The sequence below is a fragment of the Mytilus edulis genome, chromosome 12, assembly GCF_963676685.1.
Source record: "Mytilus edulis chromosome 12, xbMytEdul2.2, whole genome shotgun sequence".
NCBI classification, from domain to species: domain Eukaryota; kingdom Metazoa; phylum Mollusca; class Bivalvia; order Mytilida; family Mytilidae; genus Mytilus; species Mytilus edulis.
Genome location: NC_092355.1, coordinates 37,190,998 through 37,211,886, shown reverse-complemented (window position 1 = coordinate 37,211,886; position 20,889 = coordinate 37,190,998). Strand labels below are relative to the sequence as shown.

Here is a 20,889-nt window from a genome sequence, read left to right as displayed (position 1 = left end):
TACACCCCTTCCAATACCTTTGGGAGTAATACCTTTAGCCATGCTGGTGATCAGATAAGGGAAGATCCGAATTTATTTAAATAAAGTTTATTACTTGAAAGAATTATGAACGAATTAGATTTTCGAAAACAATTTCCACGGAACACTTATTTATCATTTTATGATTTGAACTTTGACTTTTTAACTAATTACAATATTATCAGTTTAAAAATAACAGACTATATGGTTATTTAAAAATATAAGACCATTTTCCGTATCAAGTTAGTCAGTCAGATAAAACAACCGTACGATTGACAAGATATCGACACGCAATTACGACTACATCGTTTACTGTAGTTTTGTTCCTTTGTGGTTTATTGACATATCGGGATTTTTCATCGGAGAAGGTGACAAGATGGCGGAGAGTAGAGAACTGATACTCAAAATTTAAAATCGATGGTGATCTCTTATTTAGCGGAATAAAACTTTAATATCTATAAATTTGAGCATTTTTATACAGAATGGACATAATATCAATTTTTGATTTTTTTGCGAAGTTTCCCTTTAAGAACAAAGAAATATTAAAAAAAGATGGACAAAATATTTGTATTAAATTTGTTGGAATTTTTGTCTTGCCAAAGATGACAGAGTAAAAAAGAGAGGCATACATATATATATAGTTGTGTTGTTTTGTCAGCATGGTCAGCATCAACAATGTATTACAAAAATGTAGTTTGTGATTGTGTGATTAGGTCTAGTTTATGGGAGGGCAATGATATTTGGTACGCAGTTGTGTTAGCATAGGTATATCTCATTACCTGATTACCAGAATATTTAGCCCCACCCCCTTTGTCATAGTCAATTGACTCTGAAACTTAGTTTACATGTATAAGTTTTTGATTAGGTGAGTTATTGAGGAACCACTAAAGAATGGTCAATGATATTTGGTGTGCAGTTGTATAAACTTTGTCACTTTCAATTTCTATTGAGGATATTTGACCCTGCCCCCTAAATTATTCTCTTTTTACTTGGAAACTTAAGTTACTTTGAAATTTCATAAAGCTTTTGATTATTTTACTATGAAGGAAATAAATCGTCGTAAGTCAATGATGATTACCATGTAGGTGAAGAAGCATTAGTACGTTTCAGTTCCATAGAGGATATTTGGTCCTTACCCCTCGGTCATATGCATGATCTATTGACTTTGACTATAATTATGTTAGTTTAAGAAACCAGCAATCTATGTGTTAGGGTTTGTTTAAAGGGGACAACTTATGAAAAGTCAATGTTATTTGGTAAGCAGTTGTATAAGTGTTGGCACATCTTATTTCCATAGGGATTGTTCAGCCCTGTACAATCAGTCATGGATCATTGTCTTTGAATATATTTTACATGTTAATGCATTTTTAATTGTATTATTTGTATTATCAAAATAACAAATAGGCAAAACATGTCTCTGTATTAAAAGCTGATTATAGATAAGACGTGTAGAATTATTATAAAGATAAGAATATGTGGAATGATAGCCAATGCATCATATTAATGAGACAACTATATATATATCCACCAAAATAAATGAAGAAAGTAAGCAATTATAGTTAGGCAACCATACAGGCTTCTAAAAATGTTGTATCATTGCTAGGCCGTTATAACAACATCAGCATTTATTGTAATATAACTTACAAGAAAATTACACCACTTAAGATAGTTTCAGCTATGATTTGATGATTGTGCATACAATGTAGGTGCACCAACTGATGCAACTAAAACTGCTAATATGGCATATTCATACTTTAGAATATAGTTGAATTAAACCATACACCACTGCTGGACCCCATTATTGAAATTATTAATCTGATAAGAATAATCCGCCATGCAGCTTGTAATTATTAGCAAAACCCACACTGCATAGTCAGCTTCAAAAGACCAGAAAATTACAAATGTAAAACAATAAAACTACAGCAGCCTGATATATGTACAAAACAATTATGAAAAATGGATATGATATACAGCAACAATTACCAAATTACTGGGTCCTCAATAAGGACAGGCACAATTTTAACTCTAAGTGGCAGGATTGGATAGTGAAAACTTTAGGGTACACACATTATTCAATACTTGAGAAATAGCCGAGATAATATTTTCACCAATTTTTCAACAATATTCGTCTTAACTTCTGCCAAGTTTGCCTTTCCTTTTTTTTACTTAACTGCCTACAGCGCCTTTGGTGCTTTGATTTTATAAATATAAGGCCGTCATACCACATCTTCTTTTTTATATTCACAGAATTCAACCAAACTGCAGATATTTTTCTACAGATATTAAGTTGTACAGCTGCTATTTTATTTTTTTATCTGAATACTTTTTGAGGGATCTGATACCAAAACATGGATTTTTCCTTTTCTGCTTGTGTTATATCGAGAAGCATTTGTTACACATCTTTTCTGGTAGACTCAAGCATGTTTACTCAAGGGACTAGTTTATTAGGGAGCTACCATTTGATTTTTATTGGGGGGGGGGGGGGGGGCTTGAATTTTAAAAAATTGCTGCATTTTATAAAGTTGTAACCTCTGTCTTGCCTTTTTAAAATTATTTCTCCTGACTTTTTTAGCTCACCTGGCCCAAAGGGCCAAGTGAGCTTTTCTCATCACTTGGCGTCCGTCGTCCGTCGTCGTCGTCGTCTTCGTCGTCCGTCGTCGTTAACTTTTTCAAAAATCTTCTCCTCTGAAACTATTGGGCCAAATTAACCCAAACTTGGCCACAATCATCATTGGGGTATATAGTTTAAAAAATATGTGGCGTGACCTGGCCAACCAAGTTGGCCGCCATGGCTAAAAATAGAACATAGGGGTAAAATGCAGTTTTGGGCTTATAACTCAAAAACCAAAGCATTTAGAGCAAATCTGACATGGGATAAAATTGTTTATCAGGTCAAGATCTATCTGCCCTGAAATTTTCAGATGAGTCCGACAACTCGTTGTTGGGTTGCTGCCCCTGAATTGGTAATTTTAGGGAATGTTTGCTGTTTTTGGTTATTATCTTGAATATTATTATAGATAGAGATAAACTGTAAACAGCAATAATGTTCAGCAAAGTAAGATTTACAAATAAGTCAACATGACCAAAATGGTCAGTTGACCCCTTTAAGAGTTATTGCCCTTTATAGTCAATTTTTAACCATTTTTCGAAAATCTTAGTAATCTTTTACAAAAATCTTCTCCTCTGAAACTACTGGGCCAAATTAATCCAAGCTTGGTCACAATCATCATTGGGGTATGTAGTTTAAAAGATGTGTGGCGTGACCCGGCCAACCAACCAAGAGGGCTGCCGTGGCTAAAAATAGAACATAGGGGTAAAATGCAGTTTTCGGCTTATAACTCAAAAACCAAAGCATTTAGAGCAAATCTGACATGGGATAAAATTGTTTATCAGGTCAAGATCTATCTGCCCTAAAATTTTCAGATGAGTCCGACAACCCGTTGTTGGGTTGCTGCCCCTGAATTGGTAATTTTAGGGAATGTTTGCTGTTTTTGGTTATTATCTTGAATATTATTATAGATAGAGATAAACTGTAAACAGCAATGATGTTCAGCAAAGTAAGATTTACAAATAAGTCAACATGACCAAAATGGTCAGTTGACCCCTTTAAGAGTTATTGCCCTTTATAGTCAATTTTTAACCATTTTTCGAAAATCTTAGTAATCTTTTACAAAAATCTTCTCCTCTGAAACTACTGGGCCAAATTAATCCAAGCTTGGTCACAATCATCATTGGGGTATGTAGTTTAAAAAATGTGTGGCGTGACCCGGCCAACCAACCAAGAGGGCTGCCGTGGCTAAAAATAGAACATAGGGGTAAAATGCAGTTTTCGGCTTATAACTCAAAAACCAAAGCATTTAGAGCAAATCTGACATGGGGTAAAATTGTTAATCAGGTCAAGATCTATCTGCCCTGAAATTTTCAGATGAATCGGACAACCCGTTGTTGGGTTGCTGTCCCTGAATTGGTAATTTTAAGGAAATTTTACTGTTTTGGTTTATTATCTTGAATATTATTATAGATAGAGATAAACTGTAAACAGCAATAATGTTCAGCAAAGTAAGATTTATTAATAAGTCAGCATGACTGAAATGGTCAGTTGCCCCCTTTAGGAGTTATTGCCCATTATAGTCAATTTTTAACCATTTTTCGTAAATCTTAGTAATCTTTTACAAAAATCTTCTCCTCTGAAACTACCGGCCCAAATTTTACCAAACTTGGCCACAATCATCATTGGGTTATCTAGTTTAAAAAATTTGTCAGGTGACCCTGCCAACCAACCAAGATGGCCGCCATGGCTAAAAATAGAACATAGGGTAAAATGCGGTTTTTGGCTAATAACTCAAAAACAAAAGCATTTAAAGCAAATCTGACATCGGTTAAATTGTTCATCAGGTCAAGATCTATCTGCCCTGAAATTTTCAGATGAATCGGACAACCCGTTGTTGTGTTGCTGCCCCTGAATTGATAATTTTAAGGAAATTTTACTGTTTTGGTTTATTATCTTGAATATTATTATAGATAGAGATAAACTGTAAAAAGCAATAATGTTCAGCAAAGTAAGATTTACAAGTAAGTCGACATGACCAAAATGGTCAGTTGACCCCTTTAGGAGTTATTGCCCTTTATAGTCAATTTTTAACCATTTTTCGTAAATCTTAGTAATCTTTTACAAAAATCTTCTCCTGAAACTACTGGGCCAAATGAAACCAAACTTGGCCACAATCACCATTGGGGTATCTAGTTTAAAAAATGTGTGGCGTGACCCAGCCAACCAACCAATATGGCCGCCATGGCTAAAAATAGAACATAGGGGTAAAATTCAGTTTTTGGCTTATAACTCAAAAACCAAAGCATTTAAAGTAAATCCTACATGTAGTAAAATTGTTTATCAGGTCAAGATCTATCTGCCCTGAAATTTTCAGATGAATCAGACAACCCGTTGTTGGGTTGCTGCCCCTGAATTGGTAATTTTAAGGAAATTTTACTGTTTCGGGTTATTATCTTGAATATTATTATAGATAAACTGTAAAAAGCAATAAATGTCAGCAAAGTAAGATCTACAAATAAGTCAACATGACCGAAATGGTCAGTTGACCCCTTTAGGAGTTATTGCCCTTTATAGTCAATTTTTAACAATTTTTCGTCAATCTTAGTAATCTTTTACAATAATCTTCTCCTCTGAAACTACTGGGCCAAGTTCATTAAAGATAGAGATAATTGTAAGCAGCAAGAATATTCAGTTAAGTAAGATGTACAAACACATCACCATCACCAAAACAAAATTTTGTCATGAATCCATCTGCGTCCTTTGTTTAATATTCACATAGACCAAGGTGAGCGACACAGGCTCTTTAGAGCCTCTAGTTTTACATAAATTTTCATCATGCCTTTTTTTTGCCAAGTTGCTCATCCTTGTTGGTTATCATCTTGCTTATTATTGAAGATAAAGATAAACTGTAAACAGCAAAAATATTCAGCAAAGTAAGATCTACAAAATAGTTTTGATGACCAAAATTGTCAAGGAGTTATTGCCCTTTAAGGACAATTTTACACAAGTTGTTTGTTATTTAACTTTAGAAATTTTCTCAAATGAATCTATTATAATTTTTGTATTTTATTTCCTTGTACATCACAAAACAAAAACACTATGGCTAAAATGGAACATATAGGTAAAATGCATTTATTTGCCTTTGAAGAAAATATGACAGATACAATGAACAATTAAGTGGCATTTTAAAGTCACACATTAAAATATATTGAAAAGCAAAAATAATTATTGATGAAAGATTTAAGCCAAAAAATAACAGATGAGCGTTTCGGACTCTTGAGAGCCTCTTGTTTGTCAAATTTCATCCTAAGAATGTTACTCTATTAAGTTAAATTTCTCCAACAGTGTATGAAGAATTGATAGATGTAAGTAACTACTATAGTGACCATACAGTCTGCAACAATGAGCAAACCCATACTGCATCATAAGAAAGCTATATAAACGAAATGACAATTTCGAACAATTCCTCACCCCCTCCCCTTTTCAATAAGATATACAGACTTTGTTTTTGTTTCAATTACTGAATGTTTAATTAAAAGGAGATTCTCATTATTTTCCCTTAGGTTATATTAGTTGTACTACAATGGCAATACAAAGAACCTGTTTTTAGGGTGGTTTTCCCAACAAAAGAATTAAACCATGCATGTCATAATAATAACAAAATTTGATGTTTAAAATAAGCTGAACTAATTAATCATTCTACTTTTTAAAATGTTTTTCAGAGAAAGCTTCCTACATTGTAATTGACTATGCTTAAATATACCTGTTATATATGAGTAAAGTTGTCAATCTTCCCGGAATCGTAGAGGTGAAAGACCTTAAATGACCCAAGATTCTATGTGCCTTTGAAACTGTATAATTAGATGGAGAACAGCTTAATGTCCGTAAAATCTCTTTCATACTATGCACGTGCTTATCTAAATACTAATTAAATAGTGATACATCAAAGTTTTGACTGACCGCAAAAGTAAAGACATCTGTAGAGAACATAATATGTGTGTGAGTTAAACTTTAAAACAAATAAATATCTAGATCATTGATGAAGACCGTGAAAGTAATAAATATGTCTCATTGGCGATTTGTGGTCAACATCACCCAGTGTAAAACCAAGTACTCCTAAACATAAAATTGAGAATATAGACTACCAATTTTATTCAATAGATTTACATAAGTTTATGATTATACAATTATTTTTTTGGCCCTTGGGAATCATCTCAGCTATGTATAAATTTTGACCGGTCCCTGCCTAAAAAGTTTATTAGCATTCATGAGAAGCAAACTTCAAAGGCAGTGACACACCCGTCAGTTCGAAGGAACCCAGCATGGTTCCGAGGGAGCACAGCATGGCTCCCTACTGCTTTAGACAGCGCAGCATGGCTGCCGAACGAGTTGAACTGACGGTGGTGATGAGACAACTGAATTCTTGGGGGAATAAATGAAATTTGGTTTATAGATCCAGACAATAAAATTTCATTAATGTCCAAAAACTCAGATGAGAATCAGCTGAGTGCCCCCAAGGATGGTGTGAGGTGGTTTAGTCTTCAATATATCAACGATAATAAACTTGTTTCAAAGACAAGAGAAATTAACCGCGTAAACGAAAAATAAAGTGTATTAATATACATAAGCAAACAATCCTATATAACACAATGAGTATATACAAATGTAAAAATAAAGTTACGACTCAGTTACACTTTGCTGAGCATATTTGATAGAAGTTGGGGAAATCTTGATATATCTACAATAACTATCTGATTTCCATCGACCAAGTACTTTGATCATATGATCTTCTACGCGTGCTTTCCCCGCACTAGTTGCGGCACCAGATCTGAAAGAATGACCATTATACAAGTTTGGGTCATGACCGCAAAGTTCTAAAATATTCTTCAATTTCACTAGAAAAAATTGTCTTGTTAAAGCTTCCCTATTAACTGTTATAAAAAGCGGATCAGATGGAAATCCAATTCCAAATTCAGAATGCCTTATACTTAAAAATCTTTTTAAAGCCAAAAAAGGACAAATAGAGTTATCTATTTTAAAAAGTTTAATATCTATTCCCTTTCGGAATGGATCAGTTTTAGATTCTTTAAGTCTCAGAATAGCATAATCAGTCTTTAAGATAATATCAGATATGCATAAGCTAGTTAGAGGGTCAAACTTATCGACATTCATGACGGTAAATTCTCCACATCTCAAAAAGGCGAAAAACGCAACTATGCAAGTTGTTTCTATCAAACAATCAATATATTTACCAAACACGCCTTTTCTCATTCTAAGGCAGATTTCCTGTAAAATTGGAAAAGTAATCGGCAACCTAGTTCTAGTTTGTGAGCCTTGTATGCGTTTAACAGATTTTAAAATGAGAGTGAGTCTTGGTAAAAATTCGCCACGAGGCGTTTCTAGAGGATTATGATATCCTGACTTCAAATAAGCATAAATAAATTTTTATAGTAGTGTGTTTGAGTTTCAAAACTTTAAAACAATGTGCTATAAAGTAGATGAGAACGTCCTCTGATATAAGAGGTAGATCGTGTGAATTATATGTAATACCATTTAGAAACAAAAATCTAACAAAGTGAGAAAAACCTATATTATACAAAGATCTTGTTGTATTAGCAACAGCATGTGTCCATAATTGTTTGACTGTTTCATTCAACACCACATTACTTCGTAGACACTCGGGCAGTTGTGTGGCAGCTTCTCTGCATGGGGAGCGAGGCGGTGGAATTTTTCCATCTGCAAACGAGATAAAGCGTCACTAATGTTATTTTTACGACCCTCAATATGTTTAGCAGTTACCTGGAAGTTGTTTACACATGCGCACCACGTTAACTGTCGCATAAGTTTCATAACTTCGATACATTTTAATCTTCCCTTTTTAACAATTGCTACAGTCGCCTCATTGTCACAAAGAAAGAGGATTTTCTTGCATTTCCATTCTTTACCCCACAAAAGAGCAGCTACTACTATCGGATATAGTTCTAAAAATGCCATTGATAGCGATTTATCGTTTAAAGAAGGTAACTCTTTTGCCACGTCGAGCAAAACCATTTCCCTTGATAATAACCTCCGTACCCAATTGTAGATGAAGCATCAGTGTATAGTTGCATATCGAAATTAGAAGTGTAATTACAGTCGTAAAACATGTTTATTCCGTTCCAATTATGTAGAAATCGGAGCCAAAATTCTAGGTCAACTCGAGCTTCCTTGCGCAAATTGACATAGAAATGAAGTTCTTTAACCTTCGTGGATAATTTTATAAGATAGGAAACAAAAGATCTACCTGGCACAATAACACGTGATGCAAAGTTTAAATGGCCTAAAAGTTGAAGTAATTCTCTTTTTGTACATGTTGACTTTTGAATTATGGAAATTATAAATTTGCAAATTCTTTCTACTTTGTTTGCAGGTAATCTAGCCTCCAATTTATCTGTATCTAACACAATACCAAGATATTCAATGCATGTTAGTGGGCCCATAGTTTTGTTTGCCGCAAGTGGAACATTTAATCGATTAAATATCATGGTCATTGACGCCATTGTTCTTTCGGCATCGAACTCTGGAGGGTCAACAGTAAGGAATTTATCCAGAAAATGTAGAATATGTTTAACTTTGTAATTATGTTCTGCTATGAAACAAATCGCTGTAGAGATATTATCAAATATTTTTGGGCTACTACGGCATCCGAATGACAATCACACATAGAAATAGTAAAGAGATTCCCATTTAAAACAAAATAATGGCCATTGATTCGGTAGCACTGGGCATATTTTAAATGCGTTTTGAATGTCGAACTTACAGAGTTTTGTCCCTTTCCCGTAATTAGTAATGAGACGAATTGCGTCATCTATCTTGACATACGTCATAGAGCACAAATCTTTGTCTATAAGATCGTTGATGCTAACGTTTGTATCGTTGTGCGGTGTGGACAAGTCTAAAATAAGACGCTTTTTGAAAGAATATTTACCTTCTGCAACTCTTAACGGACTTACTCGATAATCATCAAAAGGTAATTTTTCAAACGGACCATAAACGAAACCGTTAAGTAGTTCTTTGTTAATAAGATCTGCAACTGTATCTTTCTGTGACCTAGCGCTTAAATTATTTTTACATTCCATTGTTTTAATGTTATCATATTTAACCATAGTATAAAAGCCATATTGTAACCCATTACATAAATAATCAACGAAATGTTGGTCGGGATGATTCATTAGTTCACTTTTAAGCTGTTTGACATTGACCGGGGTTGTAGCGTGCATATCAAATTTAGTTAGTCACATTTTACGAGATGTCTTTGGAGTTTCTTTATCAATCGGGGGTGTCTGATTGGATGAAGACGTTGCTGATGGGCGTTTCCCACATAGAACCTGTGAATGTCCTGGCGAAAGGCATTTGGTGCAAACATGTGAAAAAGAACAGGTGCGTTTTGAACACCCTCTAATGCTATTAAAGTTATTACAAATCTCTTTACCGTCCTGAAAATATTTTGGTCGGCCGTACTTATCGCCACGATCATCATTTCTCGAACTATTAATCTCTTGATGATTTACTGGGTTTCTCAGCTGCAGCGGACAAAATTCTGTAGTGTGATCACACATGTGGCATAATTTACATACGCTGATTTGAATACCTGCAGCTACGAGTGTGAATAAATCACGGTCACGTTTACTCCAGTCTACCTTAACGTGATGTTCTCTTAATAGTGTGGACGCTTTGGCTGAAAACATTGTATGGTAATCGTAAAACTTAGACTCGTAAAAATTACTAATATCAATTATGTCTTCTTCGTACGCATCTAATTCGACGCGTCTTTCTGGATAAGCTTTTGACATTATTCTTTTATATTTACCGAATGCCTTAATAAATTCCTGAATGGTCAGTGTGCGGTTTAATCGTATGTCGGGTTTCCCTGGGAGATTAACCTCAATGCTGTCAGCAATTACGGTATGTGATTGTGGGCATTCATAATTAGGAATTAGCAAGGCAGCAATATTAACATCCTTACCATCAATAATCTGTCGCTGCAGTGATGAAGATACAATATATATACCGGTAAAATCATCTGATCTGGCTCCCTTGTTGGTGTCTACGGATACACAATTCTCCTGTATTCCGGAATGAGAAGCAGTATAGTTATCAACGGTAGTAGACTGGTTGTACCAATGCTGAAGGGTAAATCCGTCTTTGATTGTGTTCTGCTGCTTTCTCCGGGATTTCTCAAAAGAAGTTGGGTAACGGTACTTTGTAAACCCGTAAAGCATTGTGACATAGAGACGAACGCATTACACATATTGCTCATTGAAATACCCGCCTCCTGTTCTGGGTTGATGAATGGGCGTTGCTCCGGTGGGGATTGTAGAGTTCCGATATCCGGAATTACTTCTGCTTCAATAACGGTTGCCTCCTTTCGTTTGATATTACTGTTGAATAATTGTAAGATGATTGGCTTACTAAGATCGACAGGAACTTCTATATCCATCCCCTTTAATTCTTGGATAAGTTTTGTCTTACTCCACGTGGATGGGTCCTCGCTAGAGTCTACAGGCGGACGTTCGTAAGGCATTTTCCTTTTCGGTTGTCTCTTCGACTTTCTGGTAGCCATAATGTTAATAATGGAACTGATTATAATGTTACAATAAAAGTTACCACTCACGTGTGAAAAAGGAATACAAATATCCAAGAATACTTAAATCCAAGTTTACTTAAATCCAAGGAAGGAAACTAAATCGAGGCTTAAAGTTCCAATCTAGATGACAACTAATATAAAAGTCTAAATCGTATAATGAAAGAAAAGTACTGTTATGATATAGCACAATAAAGAAAAAATTGCTTCACAATATGAAAAAGCGTCCTTCTATCCAAACAGAATAACAAAGATGAGTTCTGCCACGTGTATCGCTTCGAAATAAGGAACAACCAATAAGAGTAGCACATGCAGACACGAGCTTCTTTACACGAATAAACCACGCCTAAATAATATGTAAGCTAACAACAAAAAAGCTAACTTAAGTATTAACTATTAATAAGTGATTGATGAAATGTGATTTCATCGATCTCTCAATCATATTGAAAGTCAAAATTTCAGTAAATTTCTGATCCTCAGTATAGCATGGTAAGAGATATTGTTTAGTTACGGTCAATATTTTATAGCTTTGTTTTCTAAGTGGAAGTAATAATTTTTCATTTTAGAAAGAGGTCATTCGATGACAGCTGTAGGTCGTGGAAGGGCTAGGAGTGTTCAAGGTGGAGCCATGGGAAGGGAAACATATTATCCCACTATGACGACTACACAAGGTATTGGTATAATTAGTAATAGGAAAAAATCAAAAACTTTACCACCAGGTTTGTTTTAGGTCATTTGAAAGAGATTTAAACATTCAGCATGGAAGCCAAATTAGCCAAATACAAGTTTTGAATGATTCCTTGTGTGTCTCCAGATAGCACCCAGTAATAACATTTCTTTTGTATTGTATTTTCGTTTTTATCATCAGTGTCACACTTTGTTAACGCTGAACTTCTTGAAAATGGAGCCTGTAATTCAGTGGTTGTCGTTTGTTTATGTATTACATATTTGTTTTTCGTTATTTTTTTATAAATATAAGGCCGTTAGTTTTCTCGTTTGAATTGTTTTACTTTGTGTTATCGAGGCCTTTTATAGCTGACTATGCGGTATGGGCTTTGCTCATTGTTGAAGGCCGTACGGTGACCTATAGTTGTTAATGTCTGTGTCATATTGGTCTCTTGTGGACAGTTGTCTCATTGGCAGTCATACCACATCTTCTTTTTTTATATTCACAGAATTCAACCAATCTTGCACATATTTTTCTACAGACATTAAGTTGTACAGCTGCTATTTTATTTTTTTATCTGAATACTTTTTGAGGGATCTGATACCAAAACAAGGATTTTTCCTTTTCTGCTTATGTTATATCGAGAAGCATGTGTTACACATCTTTTCTGGAAGACTCAAGCATGTTTACTCAAGGGACTAGTTTATTAGGGAGCTACCATATGATTTTTAGGGGGGTGGGGCTTGAATAAAAAAAAATTGCTGCATTTTATAAAGTTGTAACCTCTGTCCTGCCTTTTTTAAATTATTTCTCCTGACTTTTTTTTACATAAATTTTCATCATGCCTTTTTTTTTGCCAAGTTGCTCATCCTTGTTGGTTATTATCTTGAATATTATTGAAGATAAAGATAAACTGTAAACAGCAAAAATATTCAGCAAAGTAAGATCTACAAAATAGTTTTGATGACCAAAATTGTCAAGGAGTAATTGCCCTTTAAAGACAATTTTACACAAGTTGTTTGTTTTTTAACTTGAAAAATGTTCTCGAATGAATCTATTATAATTTTTGTATTTTATTTCCTTGTACTTCACAAAACAAAGACACTATGGCTAAAATGGAACATATAGGTAAAATGCATTTATTTGCCTTTGAAGAAAATATGACAGATACAATGAACAACTAAGTGGCATTTTAAAGTCGCACATTAAAATATATTGAAAAGCAAAAATAATTATTGATGAAAGATTTAAGCCAAAAAATGACAGATGAGCGTTTCGGACTCTTGAGAGCCTCTTGTTTGTCAAATTTCATCCTAAGAATGTTACTCTATTAAGTTAAATTTCTCCAACAGTGTATGAAGAATTGATAGATGTAAGTAACTACTATAGTGACCATACAGTCTGCAACAATGAGCAAACCCATACTGCATCATAAGAAAGCTATATAAACGAAATGACAATTTCGAACAATTCCTCACCCCCTCCCTTTTTCAATAAGATATATAGACTTTGTTTTTGTTTCAATTACTGAATGTTTAATTAGAAGGAGATTCTCATTATTTTCCCCTAGGTTATATTAGTTGTACTACAATGGCAATACAAAGAACCTGTTATTAGGGTGGTTATCCTAACAAAAGAATTAAACCATGCATGTCATAATAATAACAAAATTTGATGTTTAAAATTAGCTGAACTAATTAACCATTCTACTTTTTAATATTTTTTCAGAGAAAGCATCCTACATTGTAATTGACTATGCTTAAATATACCTGTTATATATGAGTAAAGACAAAAAAGCTAACTTAAGTCTGTGTGAAAGCAAAATTTTTGAAAAAAAACCTTAACTATTAATAAGTGATTGATGAAATGTGATTTCATCGATCTCTCATTCATATTGAAAGTCAAAATTTCAGTATTTTTTTTAAATTTCTGATCCTCAGAATAGCATGGTAAGAGATATTGTTTTGTTACGGTCAATATTTTATAGCTTTGTTTTCTAAGTGGAAGTAATAATTTTTCATTTTAGAAAGAGGTCATTCGATGACAGCTGTAGGTCGTGGAAGGGCTAGGAGTGTTCAAGGTGGAGCCATGGGAAGGGAAACATATTATCCCACTATGACGACTACACAAGGTATTGGTATAATTAGTAATAGGAAAAAATCAAAAACTTTACCACCAGGTTTGTTTTAGGTCATTTGAAAGAGATTTAAACATTCAGCATGGAAGCCAAATTAGCCAAATACAAGTTGTGAATGATTCCTTGTGTGTCTCCAGATAGCACCCAGTATTAACATTTCTTTTGTATTGTATTTTCGTTTTTATCATCAGCGTCACACTTTGTTAACACTGAACTTCTTGAAAATGGAGCCTGTAATTCAGTGGTTGTCGTTTGTTTATGTGTTACATATTTGTTTTTCGTTATTTTTTTATAAATATAAGGCCGTTAGTTTTCTCGTTTGAATTGTTTTACTTTGTGTTATCGAGGCCTTTTATAGCTGACTATGCGGTATGGGCTTTGCTCATTGTTGAAGGCCGTACGGTGACCTATAGTTGTTAATGTCTGTGTCATATTGGTCTCTTGTGGACAGTTGTCTCATTGGCAGTCATACCACATCTTCTTTTTTTATATTCACAGAATTCAACCAAACTTGCATATATTTTTCTACAGACATTAAGTTGTACAGCTGCTATTTTACTTTTTTATCTGAATACTTTTTGAGGGATCTGATACCAAAACATGGATTTTCCTTTTCTGCTTATGTTATATCGAGAAGCATGTGTTACACATCTTTTCTGGAAGACTCAAGCATGTTTACTCAAGGGACTAGTTTATTAGGGAGCTATCATTTGATTTTTAGGGGGGGGGGCTTGAATAAAAAAAAATTGCTGCATTTTATAAAGTTGTAACCTCTGTCCTGCCTTTTTTAAATTATTTCTCCTGACTTTTTTTTACATAAATTTTCATCATGCCTTTTTTTTTGCCAAGTTGCTCATCCTTGTTGGTTATTATCTTGAATATTATTGAAGATAAAGATAAACTGTAAACAGCAAAAATATTCAGCAAAGTAAGATCTAAAAAATAGTTTTGATGACCAAAATTGTCAAGGAGTTATTGCCCTTTAAGGACAATTTTACACAAGTTGTTTGTTTTTTAACTTTAAAAATGTTCTCAAATGAATCTATTATAATTTTTGTATTTTATTTCCTTGTACTTCACAAAACAAAGACACTATGGCTAAAATGGAACATATAGGTTAAATGCATTTATTTGCCTTTGAAGAAAATATGACAGATACAATGAACAATTAAGTGGCATTTTAAAGTCGCACATTAAAATATATTGAAAAGCAAAAATAATTATTGATGAAAGATTTAAGCCAAAAAATAACAGATGAGCGTTTCGGACTCTTGAGAGCCTCTTGTTTGTCAAATTTCATCCTAAGAATGTTACTCTATTAAGTTAAATTTCTCCAACAGTGTATGAAGAATTGATAGATGTAAGTAACTACTATAGTGCCCATACAGTCTGCAACAATGAGCAAACCCATACTGCATCATAAGAAAGCTATATAAACGAAATGACAATTTCGAACAATTCCTCACCCCCTCCCCTTTTCAATAAGATATATAGACTTTGTTTTTGTTTCAATTACTGAATGTTTAATTAGAAGGAGATTCTCATTATTTTCCCCTAGGTTATATTAGTTGTACTACAATGGCAATACAAAGAACCTGTTATTAGGGTGGTTATCCTAACAAAAGAATTAAACCATGCATGTCATAATAATAACAAAATTTGATGTTTAAAATTAGCTGAACTAATTAATCATTCTACTTTTTAATATTTTTTCAGAGAAAGCTTCCTACATTGTAATTGACTATGCTTAAATATACCTGTTATATATGAGTAAAGACAAAAAAGCTAACTTAAGTCTGTGTGAAAGCAAAATTTTTGAAAAAAAACCTTAACTATTAATAAGTGATTGATGAAATGTGATTTCATCGATCTCTCATTCATATTGAAAGTCAAAATTTCAGTATTTTTTTTTAAATTTCTGATCCTCAGAATAGCATGGTAAGAGATATTGTTTTGTTACGGTCAATATTTTATAGCTTTGTTTTCTAAGTGGAAGTAATAATTTTTCATTTTAGAAAGAGGTCATTCGATGACAGCTGTAGGTCGTGGAAGGGCTAGGAGTGTTCAAGGTGGAGCCATGGGAAGGGAAACATATTATCCCACTATGACGACTACACAAGGTATTGGTATAATTAGTAATAGGAAAAAATCAAAAACTTTACCACCAGGTTTGTTTTAGGTCATTTGAAAGAGATTTAAACATTCAGCATGGAAGCCAAATTAGCCAAATATCATCAGCTTCACACTCTGTTAATGCTGAACTTCTTGAAAATGGATTCACAGAATTCAACCAAACCTTGTTTACTTCATGTGTGGCGTGACCCGGCCAACCAACCAAGATGGCTGCTATGGCTAAAAATAGAACATAGGGGTAAAATGCAGTTTTTGGCTTATAACTCAAAAACCAAAGCATTTAGAGCAAATCTGACAGGGGTGAAATTGTTTATCAGGTCAAGATATATCTGCCCTTTGTGTGATTTCATTAAAAATTAAACAATTGGGGTTCTTTGATATGCCGAATCTAACTATGTATGTAGATTCTTAATTTTTGGTCCCTTTTTCAAATTGGTCTACATTAAGGTCCAAAGGGTCCAAAATTAAACTTAGTTTGATTTTAACAAAAAATGAATCCTTGGGGTTTTTTGATATGCTGAATTTAAATATGTACTTAGATTTTTAATTATTGGCCTAGTTTTCAAGTTGGTCCAAATGGGGGTCCAAAATTAAACTTTGTTTGATTTCATCAAAAATTGAATAAATGGGTTCTTTGATATTCCAAATCTAACTGTGTATGTAGATTCTTAATTTTTGGTCCAGTTTTCAAATTGGTCTACATTAAGGTCCAAAGGGTCCAAAATTAAACTAAGTTTGATTTTAACAAAAATTAAATTCTTGGGCTTATTTGATATGCTTTATCTAAATATGTACTTTGATTTTTGATTATGAGCCCAGTTTTCAAGTTGGTCCAAATCAGGATTCCATATCAAGTATTGTGCAATAGCAAGAAATTTTCAATTGCACAATAGCAAGAAATATCTAATTAATTTTCAATTGGAGTTATCTTTCTTTGTATAGAATAGTAGTTGATAATATATGTTGGAAATTTGCCAGACATCACTATGATGTCATTTTCTATTTTTATTTGCCAATAACTTTATGTAAATAACTTCATTGGAAATTTGCCAATATAAAATGTTGCTGATGAAGTTTTTTTTATTGTTTAATACAATAAACAATGTATATTCACTTTTACTACCAACTAATCTTTACCATTCAGTGATAACAAGCACTTTATTTTACATTTTAATATTTTATGATGTATTTAAAAGAGTAGTTATTGTTGCAAACTCCATTAGAAATTTGAATTGATATCAGTTTTGGAAAAAGGGAAACAGGGATGTGAAAAAAAGGGGGGGGGGTTTAAATTTTTCTCATTTCAGATTTCATAAATAAAAAGAAAATTTCTTCAAACATTTTTTTGAGAGGATTAATATTCAACAGCATAGTGAATTGCTCAAAGGCAAAAAAAAGCTTTTAAGTTCATTAGACCACATTCATTCTGTGTCAAAAACCTATGCTGTGTCAACTATTTAATTTAAGATTGAAAAAGTTTGAAGAAGAAATCTTTAATTGATTTGTAAAATCTTGACATTTGTTTTGTGTAAAAAAAACCCATGTAATGTCAAAAATTTGATCACAATCCAAATTCAGAGCTGTATCACGCTTGAATGTTTTGTCCATACTTGCCCCAACTGTTCAGGGTTCGACCTCTGCGGTCGTATAAAGCTGCGCCCTGCGGAGCACCTGGTTGGTTATTATCTTGAATATAATTATAGATAGAGATAAACTGTAAACAGCAATAATGTTCAACAAGGTAGGATTTACAAATAAGTCAACATAACCGAAATTGTCAGTTGACCCCTTTAGGAGTTATTGCCCTTTATAGTCAATTTTTAACCATTTTTCGTAAATCTTAGTAATCTTTTACAAAAATCTTCTCCTCTGAAACTACTGTGCCAAAGTAATCCAAACTTGGCCACAATCATCATTGGGGTATGGAGTTTTAAAAATGTGTGGCGTGACCCTGCCAACCAACCAAGATGGCTGCCACGGCTAAAAATATAACATAGGGGTAAAATGTAGATTTTGGCTTTTAACTCTAAAACCAAAGCATTAAGGGCAAATCTGATGTGGGGGGTAAAATAATCTATTAGGTCAAGATTTATCTGCCCTGAAATTTTCAGACAAATCGGACAACCCGTTGTTGGGTTCCTGCCCCTGAATTAGTAATTTTAAGGAAATTTTGCAGGTTTTGCTTATTATCTTGAATATCATTATAGAAAGAGATAAACTGTAAACAGCAATAATGTTCAGCAAAGTAAGATCTACAAATAAGTCAACATGACCAAAATTGTCAGTTGATCCATTAAGGAGTTATTGCCCATTATAGTCAATTTTTAACCATTTTTCTAAAATTTTAGTATTCTTTTAAAAAATCTTCTCCTCTGAAACTACTGGGCCAAATTTAACCAATCTTGGCCCTTGGCCACAATCATCATTTGGGTATCTAGTTTTAAAAATGTGTGGCGTGACCCTGCCAACCAACCAAGATGGACGCCATGGCTTAAAATAGTACATGGGGGTGAAATGTAGATTTTGGCCTATATCTCTGAAACCAAAGCATTTAGAACAAATCTGACAGGGGATAAATTATTAATCAGTTCAGGATCTATCTGCCCTGAAATTTTCAAACAAAACGGACAACCTGTTGTTGGGTTGCTGCCCCAGAATTAGTAATTTTAAGGAAATTTTGCAGTTTTTGGCTATTATCTTGAATATTATAATATATAGAGATAAACTGTAAACAGCAATAATGTTCAGCAAAGTAAGATCTACTAATAAGTCAAACATGACCAAAATTGTCAGTTTACCCCTTAATGAGTTATTGCTCTTTATAGTCATTTTTTAACAATTTTCATAAATTTTTGTAAATTTTTGTAAATTTTTAGAATATATTTTCCACTGTAATTACTGGGCCAAGTTCATTATAGATAGAGATAATTGAAGCAAGAAAAATGTCCAGTAAGGTAAGATCTACAAACACATCATGATCACCAAAACACAATTTTGTCATGAATTTATCTGTGTCCATTGTTTAATATGCACATAGACCAAGGTGAGCGACACAGGCTCTTGAGAGCCTCTAGTTTTAAATTATTTTATCCTGACTTTTTTTTTACATAATTTTCATCATGCCTTTTTTTTTGCCAAGTTGCTCATCCTTGTTGGTTATTATTTTGAATATTATTGAAGATAAAGATAAACTGTTTGTCAAATTTCATCCTAAGAATGTTACTCTATCAAGTTAAATTTCTCCAACAGTGTATGAAGAATTGATAGATGTAAGTAACTACTATAGTGACCATACAGTCTGCAACAATGAGCAAACCCATACTGCATCATAAGTAAGCTATAAACGAAATGACAATTTCGAACAATTCCCCTCCCCCCTTTTCAATAAGATATACAGACTTTGTTTTTATTTCAATTACTGTATGTTTAATTAGAAGCAGATTCTCATTATTTTGCCCTAGGTTACATTAATTGTACTCCAATGGCAGTACAAAGAACCTGTAATTAGGGTGGTTATCCTAACAAAAGAATTAAACCATGCATGTCATAAAAATTTAAAAAATTGATGTTTAAAATTAGCTGAACTAATTAATCATTCTACTTTTTAATATTTTTTCAGAGAAAGCTTCCTACATTGTAATTGACTATGCTTAAATATACCTGTTATATATGAGTAAAGACAAAAAAGCTAACTTAAGTCTGTGTCAAAGCAAAATTTTTGAAAAAAAAACTTTATCTAACACATTGTTTTGTTACGGTCAATATTTTATAGCTTTGTTTTCTAAGTGGAAGTAATAATTTTTCATTTTAGAAAGAGGTCATTCGATGACAGCTGTAGGTCGTGGAAGGGCTAGGAGTGTTCAAGGTGGAGCCATGGGAAGGGAAACATATTATCCCACTATGACGACTACACAAGGTATTGGTATAATTAGTAATAGGAAAAAATCAAAAACTTTACCACCAGGTTTGTTTTAGGTCATTTGAAAGAGATTTAAACATTCAGCATGGAAGCCAAATTAGCCAAATACAAGTTTTGAATGATTCCTTGTGTGTCTCCAGATAGCACCCAGTAATAACATTTCTTTTGTATTGTATTTTCGTTTTTATCATCAGTGTCACACTTTGTTATCGCTGAACTTCTTGAAAATGGAGCCTGTAATTCAGTGGTTGTCGTTTGTTTATGTATTACATATTTGTTTTTCGTTATTTTTTTATAAATATAAGGCCGTTAGTTTTCTCGTTTGAATTGTTTTACTTTGTGTTATCGAGGCCTTTTATAGCTGACTATGCGGTATGGGCTTTGCTCATTGTTGAAGGCCGTACGGTGACCTATAGTTGTTAATGTCTGTGTCATATTGGTCTCTTGTGGACAGTTGTCTCATTGGCAGTCATACCACATCTTCTTTTTTTATATTCACAGAATTCAACCAATCTTGCACATATTTTTCTACAGACATTAAGTTGTACAGCTGCTATTTTATTTTTTTATCTGAATACTTTTTGAGGGATCTGATACCAAAACAAGGATTTTTCCCTTTCTGCTTATGTTATATCGAGAAGCATGTGTTACACATCTTTTCTGGAAGACTCAAGCATGTTTACTCAAGGGACTAGTTTATTAGGGAGCTACCATATGATTTTTAGGGGGGTGGGGCTTGAATAAAAAAAAATTGCTGCATTTTATAAAGTTGTAACCTCTGTCCTGCCTTTTTTAAATTATTTCTCCTGACTTTTTTTTACATAAATTTTCATCATGCCTT

At 33.4% G+C, this 20,889-nt stretch overlaps 2 protein-coding genes across 2 annotated transcripts in view; both read right to left on the bottom strand.

Annotated features, from left to right (window-relative positions):
- Nucleotides 1-449: 449 nt before the first annotated feature.
- Nucleotides 450-20,889, bottom strand: part of LOC139498374 (5-hydroxytryptamine receptor-like) — a 219,679-nt gene continuing 199,239 nt past the window's right edge. The window contains exon 2 of the mRNA XM_071286755.1: nucleotides 450-541. The gene's annotated coding sequence lies outside the window, so the exon portion shown is untranslated. The remainder of the gene's footprint in view (nucleotides 542-20,889) is intronic.
- On the bottom strand, nucleotides 6,698-10,896 carry LOC139498373 (uncharacterized). The gene is made up of 2 exons (XM_071286754.1): nucleotides 8,868-10,896; nucleotides 6,698-8,811 (listed from the first exon to the last, which is right to left on the bottom strand). Exon 1 carries the CDS (start codon nucleotides 10,828-10,830, stop codon nucleotides 9,844-9,846), a length of 987 nt encoding a protein of 328 aa, XP_071142855.1. The 5' UTR covers nucleotides 10,831-10,896; the 3' UTR covers nucleotides 6,698-8,811; nucleotides 8,868-9,843.

Coding starts and splice junctions, on each gene's coding strand:
- LOC139498373 (XM_071286754.1), bottom strand. CDS start 10,830: ATGCTTTACGGGTTTACAAAGTACCGTTACCCAACTTCTTTTGAGAAA.